This window comes from Coregonus lavaretus (genome assembly GCF_964263955.1).
Source record: "Coregonus lavaretus genome assembly, chromosome: 11".
Taxonomy (NCBI): Eukaryota; Metazoa; Chordata; class Actinopteri; order Salmoniformes; family Salmonidae; genus Coregonus; species Coregonus lavaretus.
The window spans coordinates 38,295,436-38,319,931 of NC_139998.1; the positions used below are offsets into that span (position 1 = coordinate 38,295,436).

The following is a 24,496-nucleotide window of genomic DNA, read 5'->3' on the forward strand; positions in this document are numbered from 1 at the left end:
ACACTCCCCATCCAACCTAACAGAGCTTGAGAGGATCTGCAGAGAAGAATGAGAGAAACTCCCCAAATACAGGTGTGCCAAGCTTGTAGCGTCATACCCACAAAGACTCAAGGCTGTAATCGCTGCCAAAGGTGCTTCAACAAGGTACTGAGTAAAGGGTCTAAATACTTATGTAAATGTGGATTTTCAGTTTTTTATTTTTCATTAATTTGCAAAAATATATAAAAACCTGTTTTTGCTTTGTAATTATGGGGTATTGTGTGTAGATTGATGAGGGGAAAAAACTATTTAATCAATTTTAGAACAAGGCTGTAACGTAACAAAATGTGGAAAAAGTCTGAATACTTTTCCGAAGGCACTGCACATCTCAGTATTGTTTGTTATTAAGGCTTGTGGTGATCGTAATTGTATAGTAATTTTTTATCTATTACAACTAAATAATACAAGAGGGCAACAGAATGTTCAGCTTGTTCGAAGACTGTTAAATGGATGTTGTTTGATGATGGCATGGTTTCAAATAGCTGATGAAATAGGAGGATGATACAGCATGACTCCTACTGCTTCATCCACTTTTTGTGATGATTCATCATCAGCTTTCCGCTGACAGAGGGTTGCTAGAGAGAATCTGCATGCACTGTGGTGGCACTGCATTGAATCTTATCTCCACAGCATCATGTTTACAGTCCCCTTCCTCTCAAAAAGGAAGTGACAAGGCAGCAGAATATAAAGATGATACAGATATATATAATATATAGACTACAGAGGAACCAAGACAAAGACAGGTCAAAAGCCAGACTTTCGAACACATCTCAAATCATCATGAAGACTACCTTCTTGGCTCTTGGGTTATTGCTGCTGACAGTATCCCACTCCTATGCTATCCGTAAGTTCATTAAGTTTTCATAAGGATTGTGCAGAAGTATGTAACCAATGTGTGCTTATATGCCCTCTATAACTTGGCTAGGAGAATCCTTTTATGATTTTGATTATATACCTGTAAGATCTTGTCATACTTATCTTGGGTTGGTTGCCTTATGGCTTATGCTAGGAAATAGTAATCAAAGGATGTTCTAATTGACACATCTTATTCCCCCACAGCTTTTGGACTGGAGTCATCACCTGACAGCTGCTGTTTCAGCTTCTCCGAAAGTAGAGTGCCCTACAAGAAGATCGACTCCATCCAGAAGACTCACAGTGGATGCCCCCTACCAGCATTTGTGTAAGTGTTTGTTCCTCTTACTCTGATGCCACAGTCCAACAGCACAACTGCTTAGTTTGAGGCCCTAGGATTGTCTCAGTTATGGAAGACTAAAGAGCTGGTGACTTTCACTGACTTGCAACTGTCATAAAAGCAATAGAACCCGCCTGATGTTTCTCCTTTGTACCATTATCTCTCTACAACAGGGTCAAAACTGTTGAGGGCAGAGTGATTTGCTTCAAGTCGAGTGTGCCGTGGGTACAGAAAGCCTTCAACCGGGTCAAGCAGTCAGCAGCTGTGGCCAAAGGTAGCGGCATTGGGGGTAGCAGTCATCCTTGATAGCCTCCTCATCATGACTCAAGACTCACAAGACTACTCCATAATCAACATACAAGCAAAGGCAAAGAGTTTTAATGTAGCTCACTGGATGGCACCAAACTTTTGGTTATTATAAATTATTTCTTCATGTTTTACTGTATATGTCCACTTTTTTTACTATGAAAACCTTCTGGACTATTTCTTATAACACGTTTTAAGAGTAAGAGACTGACTGACATGTTTATCACTTAGAATACAGCAATTACTATTTTGCAATATATGGAATTGGGATAGGAGAGTGTTAGGATGTACATGCATGTTTTTGTGTGTGTGAATACTGTATGTGAGAATCCACTGCTTAAATAAAATGAGAGAAAACATTTGACTTAAACATAACCGTCTCATCTTTAATATTAATAATGTACAGTTAGATAGAGAGAACAGATGATAATAAAATGAAGAACCGAATGAAGCTGAAAAGTGTACATATAAAAAAACAACTCCTAAAGTTATGACTACCTTTAACAGGGGTTTCTAGGATAAGGGATTGGTTAAAGTACTATTTAGGAAAAGTTTGTTTCAGAACTTAGCTCAACTGAGCCTTTTACTGAGCAGTGTAGGTTGGGTCAAAGGTTTTCTTCTGTTAATTCACAGGGATTTTGAGTTTGTATTCAGTTGTGAAGCATATAACAATTTAGTCATTTCCATTATGAATGTGAACCAGAGAATGAGTACAGAGGTTAGATATTAGATGTGTGTATGTGTCTGTGTCCCTTTTGCATGTCTTCGAGTGCATCTGTTAAGATTCTACAGGTTTGCAAAATCAAGACTAGGCTTATGAACCACTTACTGTAATGATCCTACTGGGTTTAAGAAATCTTAGTTCTCCAACCATACATACATTATATATTAAAATAAAACTTGACGTTTCTCTGAGCGGTAAGGGTTTTGAGGTGCCACACAGTGTGGCTCAGTGTTAAGAGTCTCACCATGCGTTTGGGGCAAACCCATGCATATAGAGCTTTCGGCACATTCTTTAGAACAAGGGACGAGACAGGGAGAGAGGACAAGGGATAGATAGGGCTTTAGGTTTAGGCCTTCCACAAAGTCCATCACTTCACAATATAAAACATCATCATAATCACAGTTATCATTGGTTTTAGACACCCATGCGATTTGTGTAATATCATCTATATAATAGGGACTTCAGTATCCAGATAATGTTGCTATGACTGTCAATGTTCCTGTTACCGTTACATGTGTTATATTAGTAAAAATCGGAGGCATGGTTCTGATTTCATTATCAGGCATTATCTAGGACCTCAAACACATAGTTTACAGTTATACACACACAGGCACACACACAGACACACATTTGAGATAGGTCATCCTCTTTCCTGAACCTGGCTTTTTCATCTTGACTTGGCTTTTCATTGTCATCATTCCACACAATTATTTTCCTGTTTCTTGTACACTCCGACCTGACTCAAACCCTTAATGATCACCTACACCGACCCCCGCACCACCCCCACCCCACCCACCCACCCCGTACACACACTCCCAAGTGTGGTGTTTAACATGCACATGTCCTAGGTGTTCAGGGAATTTCAGAGTGTATGTGATTACGTGTCACAATGGAGTGTGCTTGTGAATGGTCTAAGACTTGAGCTGCCTCTGCTGGAAGAAACAGGTGAGTTCGGTGGCTAGAGCAGCATCTAGAAACCAGTCTGTAGTACACTTCTGTAAAGGATGACTATGCATGGTGCCTGCCATGTGTAAAACTCCAAAGATCAGAGGGACATCATTTCCTCCATGTCAAGAATAGGCATTGACGTTCACATACAAATGCATTCCTCTGTAGCTCAATTGGTAGAGCATGGTGCTTGTAATGCCGGGGTAGTGGGTTCGATCCCCGGGACCACCCATACGTAAAGATGTATGTGCACATGACTGTAAGTCGCTTTGGATAAAAGTATCTGCTAAATGGCATATTATTATATTATTCCCACATAAAAGGTTAAGGTTTTGGCAGAGACCACAAGAGAGCGATGTGGCTGTGTGTGTGTGTGTATGGTGGTGTATGAGTGTGTAATTGGGGTGTGTTGTTGTATGTACTGTATGAGAGTGAGTTAGTGATGTGTGAGGTCCATGTATGACATGTACTGCAAGAGAAACATACTTCTGGAATGTTGGTATGGAATGTCTACAATAGTACAATATGTGTGTATGTGTGTGTGTGTGTAGTGTATGTGGTTTGCAGGTCATAGATCGTGTGAGCATCAAAAGGGATGTAAAAACAAGTTTGTACTATTTAATTGGAGGAATTAAACTCTTAAAAGATCTTTCCTTTCTTTTTGTTCTTTTCCATGGTCCTGTAAAAACAGACAAAGGGAGATTATTTCATATTTCAGCATTGCATTACATTGAGAAAAAGACACCAAACATACTATGTTTGTCTGAGAGAAAAAGAGCAAGGATGAGTAAATATGTCAGCCACTTACTTAGAAGCATCAAGTTTCTGCTGCTCCAGTATACGTTGCTGTGCCTCCCAGTTTGACTTCTCTTCCTCATGGTGGCGCCTCTTCTCCTCCAGTTCCTTATACTGAGCCTCCAAGTTCTTTTTCATCTGCTCGTGGCGTCGCTCCAGCTGAGAAGGGAAGGGTGGCAAATGTGTTACTAGTGAATAAAACAGACTAAGACACAAATACACCCCCACATGGACATACACTCTCTCTACCACTCCTGTCCCAATTGGTTCAAACACACACACACACACACACACACACACAACAGTACACACACACACACACACACACAACAGTACACACACCTCGGCCTCAGAGTCCTTCAGTTTCTGTTTCTTCTCCTTGACCTTCATCTCGAACACCTGCTCCATCTCAGTCTCCATCTTCTTCATCTTCATGACATGTTCCCTCCGCTCCTCCTCCATCTGGGCCAGGGGGCTCCTACAGGTCAAAGGTGAGGGACAGACACCAAGCATCACTAACAGTGACCAGTGATTCATGAAGCACATCTAATATAGTCTTGTCAACTGTCACTTAACGACAGTATGACAATACCTTAAAGTATCAAACGAAAGGTTCATCTATGAAATAAGCTTTATAGCAAATTAATGATCTTGCTTTTTGTTGTCTTAACATCATTTAGATTATTACTCAGTCTGTCTGAATACTATTCAACATATCAGATCTGTGGTATTTCCTCTGATAATTAATGTATCTCTCTTACCTGGTCATTTGGTTCTTGGTCTTGCTGGTGTCCACTCCTCCATTGCAGGTGACGGCAGCAAGCTTCTTGCTGCGGTAGTTCTCATAGTGGACGTTGTTGGTCACATCCTTCAGATCTTGCATATGGGTCCTACAGGAGGGAATTGGTCATGTTGTCTCAAATAATGATATCACTGTAATTATAATTATATCACTGTACATACTGTAAATACTGTGGTATAATCACTTTGACAATAAAGGATGAATAAAAAGATTGACATGTATCCTGTGTCTCTCACCTGATCAGCATGTTCCGTAAGACAGTAAAGTCACAGTGCTCCCCGTTCTCCACTGAAACAGGAAGAGAGAGAGATGTCAGAGACCCTCGGAGATTCATCTCATCACACGGCCATCCATCATTACTGTGTCTACTGGTAGAATATACACCACTTCCCAGAGTTCCCAATAATAATTGGTGTCTAACGACATTACAAAGGCTCTCGGATCAAAGGGACAATCTCTACTTATGGACCCAAAAAGCACAGGGTCACTCAGCTAGTCAAGTGTACACTCTAATCACAGCCTATTAGCTGATGAGACAGTTAGGTAGTCAAACACAGACACAGGTAACACACATTCATTGGCCAAAAGGAGCCATGCTCAGACAGTCAGACTGTTCACTGAGCAGACACATTATTGTTTAGTTTACACACAGACACAGTCAAACCTATCACTGCTTGCTAAGACAGAGACAGGACATCTCACTGGACCACTGTTCAGACAGACATTCAGTAGTATACATGAGTAGTCAACAACAGTCAGATAGACAAACATGTCACGGACCAGACAGACTACTGCTCTAAGCCATTCATTTCAGCTGATTAGATGGTCATACAGTCTCTCTGCTCAAACAAACACACGGTTAGAAGATCACATGGGATTCTGGAAAAGGACTACAGAGACACCATGCTGCTGCTGAGGATGTGGATTCCTCCTCTTTCCTGATCAAAACATGGCTCCTTTATTATTTACATTTACGTCATTTAGCAGACGCTCTTATCCAGAGCGACTTACAGTTAGTGAATACATATTTTTTTTATACTGACCCCCCGTGGGAATTGAACCCACAACCCTGGCGTTGCAAACACCATGCTCTATCAACTGAGCTACATCCCTGCCGGCCATTCCCTCCCCTACCCTGGACCAATTGTGCGCCGCCCATGAGTCTCCCGGTCGCGGCCGGCTGCGACAGAGCCTGGATTCGAACCAGGATCTCTAGTGGCACAGTTAGCACTGCGATGCAGTGCCTTAGACCACTGCGCCACTCAGGAGTCTATTATATAGCTCCTCTCCCAAGGCCCCACCTCCTTTAGGGCTAAACCTAATATGCATCCCGCTGTCAGCTGTGGATCTCAGGAGGAGGACACCTTGCCCGTGATGAGATGCATGCATAGAGCCCCGCTTGCCAACCAATCCCCTGATGTCACCTACCTGAGTGACTTCTGACGGAGGGAGGGGAGGCCACACAGGAGCCCAGGTCCTGCCCAGGTGAACCCCATAACCTGTGTCTGTCCACCCTGTCTGTCTACTGAACGAGGGGTTACATGATGGGGTATGATGGCCGGCAGGGCAGGCCAGCCTCAGTGATGGGACGGGAGTGGAGGAGGGTTGGGTTGAGTTGAGGTCAAAGGGACACAACAAAGCAGGGTTGTAGCTCTAATGGAAAGATACACCCTCGGCCGATTGGCTGAAAACTCCTGATGTATGCTGGACTGAATGGTTGTTGCCTCCTCACTGTTTTCAGTGCTCTGACGTTAAAACAACAACAGAAATATCGCGAGCAAGAGCAAGATTACTGCTCTCGCATCAGGTCAGCTGCCCATCTGGAGTTTTAAGCCAGAGTGCTTTAGCTACTAATGGTTGTTAGGTTATGATACCTGCATGGATGTTTCCATTGAATGAGCCAAGAGCAGTGAAAAATGTCTTAGCCCATGCCCAGGTACTTATTGTAAAATGCTCTATGAATTAATATGCAATGTATACTGAACAAAAATATAAACTCAACATGTAAAGTGTTGGTCCCATGTTTCATGAGCTGAAATAAAAGATCCCAGAAATGTTTCATACACACAAAAAGCTTATTTCTCTCAAATGTAATGCACAAATGTGTTTACATCCCTGTTAGTGAGCATTTCTGCTTTGCCAAGATAACCCATCCACCTGACAGGTGGCATATCAAGAAGCTGATTAAACAGCGTGATTATTACATAGGTGCACCTTGTACTGTGGACAATAAAAGGCCACTATAAAATGTGCAGTTTTCTCACACAACACAATGCCACAGATGTCTCAAGTTATCCGGGAGTGTGCAATTGGCATGCTGGCTGCAGGAATGTCCACCAGAGCTGTTGCCAGAGAATGTAATGTTAATTCCGCTACCATAAGCCACCTCCAACGTCGTTTTAGAGAATTTGGCAGTACATCCAACCAGCCTCACAACCGCAGACCACGTGTAACCACGACAGCAGAGGACCTTCACATTCGGCTTCTTCACCTGCGGGATCGTCTGAGGAGGGGGAGGGGGGTGCTGAGGAGTATTTCTGTCTGTAATAAAGCACTTTTGTGAGGAAAAAACTCATTCTGATTGGCTGAGCCTGGCCCACCCACTTGGGAGCCAGGCCCACCCATGGCTGCCCTCCTGCCCAGTCGTGAAATCCATAGATTAAGGCCTAATTTATTTATTTCAATTGACTGATTTCCTTCTATGAACTGTAACTCAGTAAAATCTTTGAAATTGTTGCATGTTGAGTTTATATTTCTGTTCAGTATAGTAGTGTGATTGACCCCCTGTGGACACAGAGTGCAACTACAGGGAGGGAGTGCCAGCAAACAGAATCACTGTGCAAGGATTTAGAGCAAGAGTGTGCAGCTATATACGTAAGTGAATGTTTGTATGCATGCAAAATATGTATACAGTAAGTTTGTGCAAATGCGCCTTTATCTCTTAACATGTCTATAATTGTATGAGTGTTCATGAGTGGCCAAATGATGACTAAAACAGATAAAGGTGGATCATGCAGTTTTGGAAAAGTTATTACTTTGAATATTAAGATAATTGGGCACCTATAAACATGAGTTGAGGGTGATGTTGCTTTATTCTAGGAGTAGCGTCAACACTGAACAGCCTTTAGTTTTCTCCATGACTAGTAAGAGCTCCACTTTGACCATCAACCTAATGACAGCAACATAAAGGCGAAGAGGGGAGGAAGGCCTGAGGGAGAGTAGTAGAAAAAGTGAGAGATGGTTTTGTTTACCAAAAATGCCCTCTGTCAGTCATGGAAAAGAATAGACAGAAAGAAAAAAGAGAAAAGAAAGAATGAAAAAGTGAAAGACTGATAAACGGTCAACCACAGAGCAACACTTGAAAATGAAAGAATAGTCTTTCAGGGGACTTAAACAAAAGAAAATCAAGTGGAGAACAACAACAACAACAATGATCCATTGTGGCCAATGATGAAAAAACAGGGTGACAGTCTTTCTCTCTGATGTCAGTGGGTGGTACAGTACAGTACAGTGTTTACTGTCGGACGGACCATGATACCCTATTAGATCTCTGTCCCCCTTTTCCAGAATCCCTGTCAGACACACTATCTGGGGGGGGGGGGGGGGGGGGGGGGGGGGAGGGTGTCCTGGAAGACCATGCAGCTTCCCTACACTGGATCTCCACACTCCTGTGCTCCATCCACAAGCATGGCACAGTGAATGACGTTAATAAAGAGCATTCTTCAGTGCAACCCTCAACAACCCACAGAAAACATAATGCCACTGTCTCATCTCATCTCATCTCAGCCAGAGAACAGAGAACCCAGCCCGGCCCATGCTGAACCTACCTTCTGCCACGCCCCAGGGGTACTGACGACCTCTGACTTTCTTGCCGTTCACTTCGATCACCACGTTGCTGCCAACCACCGCCAGAGGCATCTGCTCCTGCCACACAGGGACAGAGGGACCAGTGACAGTTAATCAGTGAGCCTGTACAGTATCGACAAACTATTAGATAACCAAACTGACAGGGATAAACAAGGGCAGATAGGGACTAGTGTGGACTGAATTGACTGTATCTGTCTCCCGCACTCTCTTTGTACACTACCTTGATCTTACGGATGAGCTTGCTGTCCTCATCGTCCGCTGTGTCAGGAAACTCGTAGATCTTGATCTTGTGTTCTTGGATTTCCTTCATTATCTGAGGATGAGTTGAAGGTAAAAATGAAGTGAGTTATTGCCACACACCGGTACACACAATATTATTGTGATAACACAAATACTTCCTACACACACATCCACAACCACACCTGTTTCTTGAACAGCTGACATTCCTCAGGTGTCAGGGTGTCTGCCTTGGCGATGAGAGGGATCACGTTGACCTTGTCATGGAGACGCTTCATAAACTCAATGTCCAGGGGCTTCAGCCTAAAGGGGCATTCACACAGTTAAAAAATCTGTTCTGAGGCTCTGTTGTTGCACAATCATACAGTTACAGAGTCATCCAGTCAGACAAACACAGGCATGCAGGGAAGGCTGATCTATGCTTTGATGTGACATAGTCCTGAATAATTCTCTGTAGTTATGCGGCATTCACGCCATGTCGGAAACTCGGGACCTCCGAGTTAAAATGAATGCAAGTTATTTGCGTAGAGCTTCCTATTGGTTGATTCTGATACCTCCCAATTGGGAAACTCAGGATCCGACTCTTCCGCCTAGGTTAGCAAGTCGGAAATTTCAGAGTTTCCGACATTACGCGAATGCTATTAGTACACGTTATGCTCAAACTGACGCAGTAGAGGGTCACTGGCAAGAAAACACAGTGGGGGAACAAAGGAATCAAAGAAACAGTCACTGACTTATTTATTTTTCTGTCTTTTGTTTTTTACAGTCAGCGACCACTAATAATTATGTCATGGTGGGCTCATGAGGGATTCTCTTTGTTATTCACTCTGTGATGTTCTCACTCTGGCTGGTGAGTGAGTAGCTGGACAAAGAGGCTATTCTTCTCTGTGGCCTGAGAGAGCGAGTTCTGTCCAGGGACCGGAGAGGAGGGGAGGGCTGGAGGGGGCAGAGCAGTAAGGGTGGGTGGGGGGGTGCTGTGTATTCCATGACTGTAGAGATACAGAGCAACAGACCAGCTGGAGTAAGGAGTAGAGGAGGCTTATGAAGTATGGGCAGAGAGACAGAGACAGACCTGACAGAGGTGAAAGGTCATGTTCTGAATTTGTCTCCACATTATCAGGGGCAGGGGGTCAGAGGCAAGGGCTGACATGATCTCTGATCTCTTAATACATCACCCTGTGTGGGTCTAACAACTGACATTTTCTCTTAGAATTTCAGGATCTTATATAATGTCACAACAATGTGTCCCTACTCCTTATGGCTGCATATAATTACAGCAACCATTACAGCAACCATGGTTTGTTAAGAAGTATGAAGTTGGATAGGGTGTGCTATGATACAAATTGTGGGCCTAGCTGAGTTGCTATTGGGGCTATCTATTGAGGCGTTTTTCTAGGCTGAAACTAAAGCATCCCATTCCCAGGGATTCTGAGCTCAGGGGCTCCTCAGTGAGCTGCTGCCTCCTGATTGGCTGGCTCAGTGATGGTGAGAGCGCTCCCATCACATCCTCCACAGAGCACGCTCAGTCTAGTGGTGTTATGCAATCTTGTGGGTCACAACGTTGGCAGCCTACATCTCTCTCTCTCGCTTCCCACTCACATATGTGAACTCACGCATACGCCTACACTCCAATCTACTCATACACTCATGTTCACGTTCAGCCTCACATACATAGGCAGGCAGAGATGCATAGATAAAGGCAAAGGCACACGATCAAAAGCATATACACTACTGGTCAAAAGTTTTAGAACACCTACTCATTCCAGGGTTTCTCTTTATTTTTACTATTTTCTACATTGTAGAATAATAGTGAAGACATCAAAACTATGAAATAACACATATGGAATCATAAAGTAACCAAAAAAGTGTTAAACAAATCAAAATATATTTGATATTTTAGATTCTTCAAATAGCCACCCTTTACCTTGATGACAGCTTTGCACATTCTTGGCATTCTCTCAACCAGCTTCATGAGGTAGTCACCTGGAATGCATTTCAATTAACAGGTGTGCCTTCTTAAAAGTTAATTTGTGGAATTTCTTTCCTTCTTAATGCGTTTGAGCCAATCAGTTGTGTTGTGACAAGGTAGGTGTCACGATCGTCATAGGAAGCAGACCAAGGCGCAGCGTGATATGCGTACATCTTTTAATGAGTACTTTATAACAATCACAAAAACGATACGTGAAGTCCTAAGGTTAACAAAACACAAACCTCTCCGGAACAAGATCCCACAAATAACAAGTGCAAAACAGGCTGCCTAAGTATGGTTCCCAATCAGAGACAACAAGCCACAGCTGCCTCTGATTGGGAACCACCCCGGCCAACATAGAAATACATGATCTAGAACCTGACAAAGAAAATTCAACATAGACAATCCACACCCTGGCTCAACATATAAGAGTCCCCAGAGCCAGGGCGTGACAGTACCCCCCCCCCAAAGGCGCGGACTGCGACCGCGCCAACTAAACCCAACAGGGGAGGGGCCGGGTGGGCATTCCGCCTCGGAGGTGGATCCGGCTCCAGGCGTGACCACCACTCTCTCGCTACCCTCCCCGTAGTGCCCCTGGTCTGGTCCCGCTGGCCGGAGCTGGACTGGACACCGGTGGAGCGGATTGCTCAGGCTCCGATGTGGAGCAGCTGACCGGTACCTGACCAGGCACCGGTGGAACAGGCACGGGCTGTGCCGGACTGACGACGCGCACCACTGGCTTGGTGCGGGGAGCAGGAACGGGCCGGACCGGGCTGGCGACGCGCACCACTGGCTTGGTGCGGGGAGCAGGAACGGGCCGGGCCGGGCTGACGACACGCACCACTGGCTTGGTGCGGGGAGCAGGAACGGGCCGGACCGGGCTGACGACGCGCACCACTGGCTTGGTGCGGCGAGCAGGAACGGGCCGGACCGGGCTGGCGACGCGCACCACTGGCTTGGTGCGGGGAGCAGGAACGGGCCGGACCGGGCTGACGAGGCGCACCACTGGCTTGGTGCGGGGCGCAGGAACGGGCCGGACCGGGCTGACGACGCGCACCACTGGCTTGGTGCGGGGAGCAGGATCGGGCCGGACCGGGCTGACGACGCGCACCACTGGCTTGGTGCGAGGGGTAGGAACAGGCCGGGCCGGGCTGGCGACGCGCACCACAGTCTTGGTGCGAGGGGCAGGAACAGGCCGGGCTGGCGACGCGCACCACAGGCTTGGTGCGAGGGGCAGGAACAGGCCGGGCCGGGCTGGCGACGCGCATCACAGGCTTGGTGCGAGGGACAGGAACAGGCCGGACCGTACTGGGAACACACACCACTGGCCTTGTGCGGGGATCAGGAACGGGCCGGACCGGACTGGTAACACACCCCAGTACCTCTCGCCGTGCCTCTACACTCTCCTTCCCCCTCATGACCAATGGCCCCCGTAACCTGGTGGCCTCCTCTCCTAGTCCACAAACTCGCCCTGTAGCTGCCTCCAGCAGCCCCGTCGTCCATGCCGTGTGCCCCCCACAAAATAGTTATTGGGGTTGCCTCTCGCCTGTCCGACGACAGCCCGGTTGGCGCCGCTTCTCCTCTCCTGCCTGGGCATCCTCCCTCATCGCCCTCCGGTAGCGGACGGCCTCCTCCTCGGTGATCTTCCCCCAACCGAGGAGGACATCCACTAGCGTTACCTCCGGCGTTTGCTCCTGGACACGCTGCTTGGTCCTTATTTGGTGGGATCTTCTGTCACGATCGTCATAGGAAGCAGACCAAGGCGCAGCGTGATAGGCGTACATCTTTTAATGAGTACTTTATAACAATCACAAAAACAACAAAACGATACGTGAAGTCCTAAGGTTAACAAAACACAAACCTCTCCGGAACAAGATCCCACAAATAACAAGTGCAAAACAGGCTGCCTAAGTATGGTTACCAATCAGAGACAACAAGCCACAGCTGCCTCTGATTGGGAACCACCCCGGCCAACATAGAAATATATGATCTAGAACCTGACAAAGAAAATTCAACATAGACAATCCACACCCTGGCTCACCATATAAGAGTCCCCAGAGCCAGGGCGTGACAGTAGGGGGGGATATACAGAATATAGCCGTATTTGGTAAAAGACCAAGTCCACATTATGGCAAGAACAGCTCAAATAAGCAAAGAGAAACTACAGCCCCCATTACTTTAAGACATGAAGGTCAGTCGATACAGAACATTTCAAGAACTTTGAAAGTTTCTTCAAGTGCAGTCGCAAAAACCATCAGGCGCTATGATGAAACTGGCTCTCATGAGGACCGCCACAGGAATGGAAGACCCAGAGTTACCTCTGCTGCAGAGGATAAATTCATTAGAGTTACCAGCCTCAGAAATTGCAGCCCAAATATATGCTTCACAGAGTTCAAGTAACAGACACATCTCAACATCAACTGCTCAGAGGAGACTGCATGAATCAGGCCTTCATGGTCGAATTACTGAAAAGAAACCACTACTAAAGGACACCAATAATAAGAAGAGACTTGCTTGGGCCAAGAAACACAAGCAATGGACATTAGACCGGTGGAAATGTGTCCTTTGGTCTGGAGTCCAAATTTGAGATTTTTGGTTCCAACTGCCGTGTCTTTGTGAGACAGGAGGAGGTGTTATGGTGTGGGGGTGCTTTGCTGGTGACACTGTCTGTGATTTATTTAGAATTCAAGGCACACTTAACCAGCATGGCTACCACAGCATTCTGCAGCGATAAGCCATCCCATCTTGTTTGGGCTTAGAGGGACTATCATTTGTTTTTCAACAGGACAATGACCCAACACAACTCCAGGCTGTGTAAGGACTATTTGACCAAGAAGGAGAGTGATGGAGTGCTGCATCAGATTACCTGGCCTCCACAATAACCCGACCTCAACCAAATTGAGATGGTTTGGGATGAGTCGGACCGCAGAGTGAAGGAAAAGCAGCCAACAAGTGCTAAGCATATGTGGGAACTCCTTCAAGACTGTTGGAAAAGCATTCCAGGTGAAGCTGGTTGAGAGAATGCCAAGAGTGTGCAAAGCTGTCATCAAGGCCAAGGGTGGCTATATCAAGAATCTCAAATATAACATATATTTTGATTTGTTTAACACTTTTTTGGTTACTACATGATTCCATATGTGCTATTTCATAGTTTTGATATCTTCACTATTATTCTACAATGTAGAAAAACCCTTGAATGAGTAGCAGCACAGAGAAGTGGTCCTCTGTAGCTCAGTTGGTAGAGCATGGCTTTGGCGCTTGCAATGCCGGGATAGTGGGATCTATTCCCGGGACCACCCATACGTAAAATGTATGCACGCATGACTGTAAGTTGCTTTGGATAAAAGTGTCTGCTAAATGGCATATATTATGTAGAAGGAATGTTTTTAAATCTATCATTTCTATTATCCATGTGATCCAGTACACATACTGTACAACAAATGTGCTTCAGCTCAAACAAGTATCTTTATGAGACAAGGGAAGTGGATCAGGTGGGTAGCATAGGCATCATACATACTGTACGTTATACGGCATCATTGTAATACTGGTCCATGACAAAGGGCCTGTCCCTACAAGGCCTGTCAGTGTCAGTACTCACCCGTGGCCAGAGGGGGTAATGAAGTACAGGCAGCAGTGAACCCTGTTGTCTGGCATCAGTCTTCGGTTCACCCTGGACTCTGCATTCAGGAAGTCCTCACACTTACTGTCAATGTAGTTAATGACAGGCTGCCAGCTGAGAGGGGGATGATGATTAACGACAGAAAGAGAGAGAAAATAGGAAAATGTTGTTTACTCTACATGTAGACTCTCATTGAGGCAGAGAGCATATCGCACATATTCACACTCCTACACAACATACAAACTACGCCATTCATACATGCTCACAATCACTCCCAATACTCACTATTACTCACCAGTTACTATTATCCACTGCATCTCCAAACCCTGGTGTATCAACGATGGTGAGAGTGAGCTGGACACCCCCTTCCTTCACCAGAACCTTGGACTGCTCCACCTGTAAAACAGCAACACAGTTGCTCTAAAACCGCACACCATAGCTCCCATTTTATCCCTCAGTTCCCCCACACACTATAGTTCATCAATAGCTTTATCATGTTAGTCCCCAGGGGGGTGGTCCTGGGTCAGAATGGCAGCTGGGACACAGTGATATGGTGTTGGTTGATTTCTTTTTACAGTTTAGGAGACTAAACTCTCTTCCTACTGCTGTTAGTCTCAGCTGCTCTCTGTTTGGCTGCATACTTTCATTTCACAAGGGTAGTTATTTTGGGTTGACCCCTTTCAGTCTCTCTAAACACTCAAAAACACATTCTTTGCCTTTGCAGAACTCTTTAGTTTAGATACAGATTTTTTTTCTAGCTGGGCATATATCAAGCACTCAAAACACTTTTGTAAGTGTTTGTGATTGTATGTGTGTGTGTCTGCATATCTGCTTTTAAATCAATTTCAGTGAATGAAAAACAAAGGAAGAAAACCCCAAAAATATGCACACATCAGTTCAGTGAAATCTGAGTAGACAGAATGTGACCATTTGACAAACATAAGAGATTGTTCTGGAATATAAATACTCTTCCCCTGTCTCTACCCCTCAGCCCACGGCGGCCGCAGCAGACAGCCGCACACAGCCGCACACAGCTCACTGGCCCCAAGTCTACCCCTCCACATTTACACAGTGGCTTTGGCTGACCCAAACAGCTCCATTCCTAAACATTGCACACACTCTTCAATGGAGAATCAAACACATCAGCAGGAACCACAGGGACCCCTGAGACACAACCAGGAATCTCAGGCCTCAACAAATGTGCAAAACAGCGTACTTCTGTCTACATTCAAAAGTGAAGTCAAACATTTGCTCACGAACAAGCACATTTTTTGGAGCAGCTTTATATGACTGTGATTCTAATTTAGGAGATTGTGACTTACCATGCATGGCTCAGGGCCGTGCACAGACCATTCAGGGGGGAGAGGCTCAAAATGAAAAAAGGGCAACAACACACTCACTCATCTCAAATTGTAAGCAAGCTAGTTACAGTGCCCCCTAAAGACATGACTGACATTGGTAATAGAGAGTGGTCTATCAGCTGATCATTGATGTTTATCTGCTAGTTAGCTAGCAAAACATTTTTTTTTACTGAATGTGATTTATTTTCAATGCTCTTAAATAATAACTTCATAATATGTTATTAATAATCTTCTAACTCATGATATATGGCTGGCTGGCTAGTGGCTTGTGTGAACATTTTAGCATATGGTGGTTAGCTAGAGTCTAGACTGCTGCAACTCCCGACTGAAGAAGGGATGGAGTTGAGTCGGAGGGTCGTAGATGCAGCCGCTCCTCTCTCTGTCTTCTGCCTCTCTGCTGCGGCTATCAGCCAGCCAGACCCAATATTGATGATCAAGTGTTATCAAGTGATATGCTGCAGCTGCTGTGGCAGTACTATTGATATTTAAACTAGGTAGCTAACTACACACACACGACCGATGACCGCATCTCAAGCCACGCATGTTTGGATACCGGGCGCGTGCGAGCTCCGTACAGGGCAGACCAACAGGTGCAACCAACCAACGGACAGGGTGGGTAGTGGCGAAGTTGACGACGTCACGACGACTTGCGGGCAATGGGTTCAGAACAACAACAAAATAAATAAAAAGTCACCACCCACAAAGGGCACTTGGCAAGTGGGAGGGCAAAGGGGCAGGTGTTCTGAACAGTTAAACCCCTGTCTGTGCACGTGCCTGCCATGGTTACTAACTCCAACACATCAGTGCTCTCAGTATGAACCCAAATATCAAGCACCACCCCTGTGTGTGTGAGTGAGTGTGTCTTAGTGTGTGTGCCTTTGCATATGCGTCATAAAGACAGGAGGTTATTACAGGATGCCTCAGAGATGGCAGTCTTGTGTTTGGTGGGAAAGTCACCACTGGGTGTTGAGTTTCATGGGAACATTCCTAACCTCTTACTGACCCCTTCAGGCTCCAAGAGGAACCAGCACGCCTGAGTCCAACTTCTCCCCTTCTCCTCCCCCTCTTTGTCCCCATTCTAAACAGAGGCCACACAAACCTCCCCAAACACCCTTAACTAGCCTACATCCCTACCTCCCCTCCCCCTGGTCCTCCAGATGCAGCCTCTTCATCTGTCCATCTCCTGTTTATCAAGGCCATATAAGGCTGCTGGTTCTCTGGGTGCGTTGCCTCTGGCCTGACCACTGTGACCATCCAGTGGCAATTTGGTTTGTTTGCTTAGGCCTGATTGCTGCGTGCTCTCTGGCCTTTGCTTGTGTTGAACTTCCACATGTGGATTGTGGTGGAGATGGGGGATGGTTAGATAGGTGGAGGGGGAGGGTTGAGGCCAGGGGGGAGTTGTAACCAGCTAGAGAGATAATGGAGGGGATTTGGGAGTAGTCCCAACCATGAAGAGAGACAAACATGGATGAGAGGTAGGTCAGGTCAGGGGTGAGAGGTCAAGGAGAGGGGGATGTTGGCTACCTGCACAGTCTTCTTGATCCGTAGGGATGGCCCTGGGTAATCCTTGGAGTACAGGTCAGTCAGGAAGAGGGAGTTGATGAGCGTGGATTTCCCCAATCCAGACTCACCTATGGGAGGAGATAAGGAGATCAGACATCAGTTACATTGTCAATCCATGTAATCCACCAACACCATAGGTAAAATAACATAGGTAAAACCAACATGTTTCAGCATACAGTTAGCTTTCATTTGCCTATGCAAACACCTCAACACACTTACTAACATCATACACACACCCTGTTGTGACACAGTCACAGTCTAAGGTTTGAAGGTAATTTCTGTCCCAAAGAATTGCAGCACAGGATATACAAGGCTGATTCCGTGTCTCACTTGGAAAGGTCAAAAGTGCATCTGCCAGAGAGTAGGCTTGTAGTCCGAGGGAATAAAAAATATCCTCTCTCCCCAATGTTCCTTCACCGTTCTTCCCACCCTGACATTAGAATCATTCAGCATGTTGTCGGTTTGACTATATGGATAAGAGTGTCTGCTAAATGACATGACCTATTAATTTACAGATGATTAAACACACAGCCTCCATCTCCCACTTACAGTGATTAATGAGTGGGCATCTGGCAAACTGTGCTGGGGAGTGACTTCTACGGTGCTCTGGGAGGGTTGCCCGGCATGACCACCCCACCAGCAGCTGAGCAACAGCAGCACTACCACCACTGTCCCAGCAGGGGGCACCCCACCACCTCCCTCTCCACCCATCTCACGTCAACACATAGCCCTTTTTTAATTTTTTTATTAGTCATTTAGCAGACGCTCTTACATTTACATTTACATTTTAGTCATTTAGCAGACGCTCTTATCCAGAGCGACTTACAATTAGCGAATATATCTTTTTTTTTTTTTAATTTATTTTTTTATACTGGCCCCCCGTGGGAATCAAACCCACAACCCTGGCGTTGCAAACGCCATGCTCTATCAACTGAGCTACATCCCTGCCGGCCATTCCCTCCCCTACCCTGGACGACGCTGGGCCAAATTTTGCGCCGCCCCATGGGTCTCCCGGTCGCGGCCGGCTGCGACAGAGCCTGGATTCGAACCAGGATCTCTGGTGGCACAGTTAACACTGCGATGCAGTGCCTTAGACCACTGCGCCACTCGGGAGGTGAGTGCATACACTTTTATCCAGTGCATACACTTTTATACACTCTTATCCAGAGCGACTTACAGTTAGTGAGTGCATACACTTTTCATACTGGCCCCCCGTGGGAATCGAACCCACAACCCTGGCATTGTAAGCGCCATGCTCTACCAACTGAGCTACACGGGACCAATACATTTTCTTGGGGTTAAGGGGATCACTTACAGGAAATCCTAACAGCACAACAGAAAACAAACTTGAGGGGAGGTTCATGGGGCCATCTCTCTTCCATCAATACTGCCTGATAATGACTAACTGTTTAGATTAGTGGGGTTGTATGTGTTCCTCTCTGCATACAATACTACATTACATTTACAACCAAATCATTTGCCACCCCAAATTATGATGACTGTGTCCCGGATAATTGTCAGGTTGTCCTGAACAGTTGTGAAATCCTCAGATTCCAGTGTTTCTCTTAACTGTCACCCAGACCCTCTGTTTGAGGTGTAGACTCTGGGCGGTTCCTCCACACCAAGACACTGCTCAGCTCATTGCTGACTGACAAACAGCACTACGTTACAGGTTCCCCTGCCTCTTTAAACACACTGTTTAACCAGGAGATAACACAGACACACTAAACACACCCACTGTCTGCTGGGTAAATTCACACATCCCAGCCCCCGGCCCGTGCTGGAGGTGGTCACCCTCCCAAACCAGAAGGGGGGTGGGACGTAAGTGCATCTCCTACGTCTCTCTGAGAGGAATGGAGGGGGGCCACAGAGGGTCAGGGGTGTGTAGCTAAAGCAGATCAGACAGAGTGCCTGCAGATGATATGCCCTGGAGCCTGATAGCAGTTACAAAGGCATTCTAATAATAATAATAATAATACATTCTAATTGAAGCCAGTCACACAGACAGTCACCCTCCCCTCTTCTTGGCCCTGAAATCTGGCATTGGGGATCCTCTGTTTCTCTCTGCCTCTCATGCATACAACATGGATCTACAACACCCAGATATAGAGAGACCCTGTTCTGAGTCTGGGTCCTGGGACTCTGGGACTCTGGGACATTAATCTGCGTTTTGGGTTTAACTAGACACTGGGGGAGGACAGAATTAGGATCAGAGTTCACCGGATTAGAAAAAAAACACAAGATACTTTAAATAACTATCTTGCAGAAACGCAATATCAACTCTATTGGAATCCTGGCATTAAAATGCAGCAAGCAGCTGAAGAGCTTTCAGCTCTGGTCACTGGGCTCCCGAGTGGCGCAGTGGTCTAAGGCACTGCATCTCAGTGCTTGAGGCGTCACTACAGACCCCCTGGTTTGATTCCAGGCTGTATCACAACCGGCCGTGATTGGGAGTCCTATAGGGTGGCGCACAATTGGCCCAGTGTCGTCCGGGTTTGGCCGGTGTAGGCTGTCATTGTAAATAAGTATTTGTTCTTAACTGACTTGCCTAGTTAAATAAATAAACAAATAAAATAGTCTAGAGCCTCCTTGTCAGTTTGAGTGTGACTGCTTGCTGATGTTGGCTATGAAGGGAAATAAATAACCAAACACTGAAACATGGAGAAATAATATATATATTATCCTTTATAGGCCTATTATTACCACAAAGAACCTGAACCATTTCAGGTTACTCAAGTCACCTTACCTACCATCTATCTAAAAACCAACTCCCACCTCATCTTCCCTCCTGCTGCTGTCCCAGATCAATTAAACCCCCCTGGCCCCTCTCTTCCCAAACAGTCCACCTCAGCTGTATGGAAGTGCCTAATTTAAATGGTGAATTTCCACTCAGGATTTACCACAGTGTTTTATCCAAAAGGCCCAGACTTTTCTGTTTCCATCTCGCGGTCCGGCACCAGTGTCTCTCTGGGCCATGGCTCCGGCAAACCTGCTCTCATTTAGGGCCAAAGCCAGGCCACTGGTACTTTTCAGCTTTCATTTACATAACAATGGCTAACTGTGAACTTGAACACCTTCTCACAAAGCAACTGTTTTGATTATGCAGAGGTTGTTGATTCTGCTCTTCACAAGTCCTCACTGTCAGCCCTAGCTATGGAAACACAACTTCCCTAGTATAATGTAATGGTGTATACACTAGTGTAACACTGGTGTTACAGTGGAAAAGCAGCAAAAGAGCCACAACAGCCCAGCCACAACACAGGGCACTAACCAAACACCGAATAGAACTGCTCCAAAGAGGATGCAGGCCAAATGACAGCCAATGTCCTCTGCAGTGTACTCCACTTACAAAGGCATCCACATGCTTCCCAGCCGAAACAATTGGGTAGAGTTCGTGCATATACACTGCTCAAAAAAATACACTTAAACAACACAATGTAACTCCAAGTCAATCACACTTCTGTGAAATCAAACTGTCCACTTAGGAAGCAACACTGATTGACAATACATTTCACATGCTGTTGTGCAAATGGAATAGACAACAGGTGGAAATTATAGGCAATTAGCAAGACACCCCCAATAAAGGACTGGTTTTGCAGGTGGTGACCACAGACCACTTCTCAGTTCCTATGCTTCCTGGCTGATGTTTTGGTCACTTTTGAATGCTGGCGGTGCTTTCACGCTAGTGGTAGCATGAGACGGAGTCTACAACCCACACAAGTGGCTCAGGTAGTGCAGCTCATCCAGGATGGCACATCAATGTGAGCTGTGGCAAGAAGGTTTGCTGTGTCTGTCAGCGTAGTGTCCAGAGCATGGAGGCGCTACCAGGAGACAGGCCAGTACATCAGGAGATGTGGAGGAGGCCGTAGGAGGGCAACAACCCAGTAGCAGGACTGCTACCTCCGCCTTTGTGCAAGGAGGAGCAGGAGGAGCACTGCCAGAGCCCTGCAAAATGAACTCCAGCAGGCCACAAATGTGCATGTGTCTGCTCAAACGGTCAGAAACAGACTCCATGAGGGTGGTATGAGGGCCCGACGTCCACAGGTGGGGGTTGTGCTTAAAGCCCAACACCGTGCAGGACGTTTGGCATTTGCCAGAGAACACCAAGATTGGCAAATTCGCCACTGGCGCCCTGTGCTCTTCACAGATGAAAGCAGGTTCACACTGAGCACATGTGACAGACGTGACAGAGTCTGGAGACGCCGTGGAGAACGTTCTGCTGCCTGCAACATCCTCCAGCATGACCGGATTGGCGGTGGGTCAGTCATGGTGTGGGGTGGCATTTCTTTGGGGGGCCGCACAGCCCTCCATGTGCTCGCCAGAGGTAGCCTGACTGCCATTAGGTACCGAGATGAGATCCTCAGACCCCTTGTGAGACCATATGCTGGTGCGGTTGGCCCTGGGTTCCTCCTAATGCAAGACAATGCTAGACCTCATGTGGCTGGAGTGTGTCAGCAGTTCCTGCAAGAAGGCATTGATACTATGGACTGGCCCGCCCGTTCCCCAGACCTGAATCCAATTGAGCACATCTGGGACATCATGTCTCGCTCCATCCACCAACGCCACGTTGCACCACAGACTGTCCAGGAGTTGGCGGATGCTTTAGTCCAGGTCTGGGAGGAGATCCCTCAGGAGACCATCCGCCACCTCATCAGGAGCATGCCCATGCGTTGTAGGGAGGTCATACAGGCACGTGGAGGCCACACACTACTGAGCCTCATTTTGACTTGTTTTAAGGACATTACATCAAAGTTGGATCAGTCTGTAGTGTGGTTTTCCACTTTAATTTTGAGGGTGACTCCAAATCCAGACCTCCATGGGTTGATAAATTTGATTTCCATTGATAATTTTTGTGTGATTTTGTTGTCAGCACATTCAACTATGTAAAGAAAAATGTATTTAATAAGATTATTTCATCCATTCAGATCTAGGATGTGTTATTTTAGTGTTCCCTTTATTTTTTTGAGCAGTGTATTATGGCGACATTTTGTGAAGTTTTTGTTCGTTTTGGACTTCAGTGAGGATTTTTTCAGCTGTTCGGCCACACAACATTTTTTCTGGAGGCAAGCCGAATTTCGGGGCCGAAGTCTACGCCCCTTCGTCTGTGATTGGTCAAAAGTAGGGATTCTTCAATAAAGTCTTCGTTGTCATTGAACGAAGAGATTACTTGTTTTCATGCACATTTTTTCTTTGAAAAATACTGCACCAAACATTTTAGTTAGATGTAAAATTGCGCGACTAAAATCTCCTCGGCAAGAACGTCAAAATTAATGACAGATTTATTGAGTTATCTTAGATTAATTCTGACTATTTTGAGGAAGTGTATACTGGCTATGGCGTCTCAAACAGTACTATTGTGCTTTTTTCTCGTTTTTCAAGCAAACTTATTTTTAGAGAGCATGCGAGCACACTAGTTTGGTTCGCCTAGCCGACTTCGGCTAGCCGCCAGCTGAACTGAAGCATGCTGATGCCTTTAGAACCACTGATATCGGTGTTAACCTAATGTAGAGGAGGCTGGAATGGAATAAATGGAACGATATCAAACACATCAAACATTTATTCCATTCCAGCCATTATTATAAGCATGTCCTCCTATAGCTCCTCCCACCAGCCTCCTCTGACTTCATGGTGGTCAAAATAATGGGACAGCAACAGTCGACATACCACACATAGTTAGTTGTGACAGTGGCTGTTCTGTGGTCCAAACTAGCTGACAGCTTCAACCAATGATAGCAAGTCCAATTGAATTAGCCTTCCTCTCAGTTTTAATTAAATACTGGTCTGCATGATCTCAGGAAACGCACTCTCCATAAATAGACCCTGTCACTGACGACCCAGAGCTGCATGGACGGATGGCTGGCTGGGTGACCCCCCTCTCCCTCGCCCTCTTTCTTTCATTACGAGAACATTAACTGAGCAGTGTGAGGGGGATGGAGAAGGAGAGACTAAGAGTCAGGTGAAGAGAAAAAACAGACAGGGAGGGAACGGAAGTACAGTACTGAAGTACAGTAACAGCAGTTCGAGAGAGAGACTGATTGACAGGGCTATGGGGTCAGACATACAGATGGACACACAGGGTATGTTTCCCAGGAGATTCCTAACATTCCTTGCTTTTTATCTCTCCTCTTTCTTCCTGTCAACATTCTAATGGCCAACCAAAAATTACCCCTGGGGCAGCAGCTGGCCCCAGACATCCTGACAGGCCCCTTTACCCAGCGCCCCTCCGTGCCCGTGCCCGGCCAGACCCCTCGCTCCTCTCCTCTCATCACATCACCTCACCCCACATAAAGGGGCTCCTGGTGCTTCTGGTCGGTATGCCGGTAGCTCTTTACCACTGACAAACACAGAGCTCTCCTCCCCTAACAGACATGTGGGCTTGAATCACAGAGTCAAATGAGACATCTGGCCGACACACTAAAAAGAGAAAAGGGAGAGAGAGAGGGGGAAGGGAGAGGAAAGAAGGAGTAAGAGGGGGAAGGGAGGAGAGAGAGAGAGAGAGATCGAGAATGTGAGTAGGGATGTTTCAGAGGGACTGACTTCAGTAGTGATAAGCTCTATTGTTCAGGAGAAAAGGGATGGCTGCAGTAGGGTCAAAGGTCATCTCTATTGTGATAAAGATCTGCAACTCACACAAGGATGGACACAGGACACATGCAATACTCTGGTAGCCTTACAGATAGATTGGCTACACTCTACTGACTATAAAGACCAGATCTTAAAATAGACAATGTGAGCCAGTTTCCAGAGATTTTTGTGAGAGAGTGAGTAGTCTATAAAAGTTTAACTTTGAACCTCTGAGTCTAAACAGAAACGGACAGAATCAGCACGTGTGAGGTCATACAGGACATGTGCACACGCCACAGCAGCAGCAGCAGCTCCCCCCACACAGACACACACAGTCACTCACACACCCAGCAGCAGTCCAACTGATCTTACACAAACACACACACACACACACAGATTATCCTGCTGTGTTTTACCCCCAAGGGTTATAATAAATCATTGAGAAATACATGTCCTTTTCTTAGTGACTCTATGCTCTGTCATCTTGTAATGTGATGAGATTTCCTTTAC

At 46.1% G+C, this 24,496-nt stretch overlaps 2 protein-coding genes across 3 annotated transcripts in view; one reads left to right on the plus strand and one right to left on the minus strand.

The window, feature by feature from the left end:
• Positions 1-355: 355 nt before the first annotated feature.
• LOC311137079 (C-C motif chemokine 4-like) lies at positions 356-3,014 on the plus strand. The gene is made up of 3 exons (XM_084171410.1): positions 356-883; positions 1,099-1,219; positions 1,405-3,014. Exons 1-3 carry the CDS (start codon positions 730-732, stop codon positions 1,535-1,537), a joined length of 408 nt encoding a protein of 135 aa, XP_084027536.1. The 5' UTR covers positions 356-729; the 3' UTR covers positions 1,538-3,014.
• Positions 3,015-3,081: 67 nt separating this feature from the next.
• Positions 3,082-24,496, minus strand: part of LOC311137081 (septin-7-like) — a 34,927-nt gene continuing 13,512 nt past the window's right edge. For both annotated transcript variants that reach the window (XM_084171413.1, XM_084171412.1), the window contains exons 3-13: positions 17,384-17,490; positions 14,794-14,894; positions 14,478-14,612; positions 9,096-9,213; positions 8,894-8,986; positions 8,634-8,730; positions 5,043-5,094; positions 4,766-4,894; positions 4,347-4,482; positions 4,018-4,163; positions 3,082-3,888 (exon numbers count right to left, since the gene is read on the minus strand). In XM_084171413.1, coding sequence (XP_084027539.1) covers positions 3,849-3,888; positions 4,018-4,163; positions 4,347-4,482; positions 4,766-4,894; positions 5,043-5,094; positions 8,634-8,730; positions 8,894-8,986; positions 9,096-9,213; positions 14,478-14,612; positions 14,794-14,894; positions 17,384-17,490 — 1,154 coding nt within the window. In that variant the 3' untranslated portion in view covers positions 3,082-3,848. The remainder of the gene's footprint in view (positions 3,889-4,017; positions 4,164-4,346; positions 4,483-4,765; positions 4,895-5,042; positions 5,095-8,633; positions 8,731-8,893; positions 8,987-9,095; positions 9,214-14,477; positions 14,613-14,793; positions 14,895-17,383; positions 17,491-24,496) is intronic.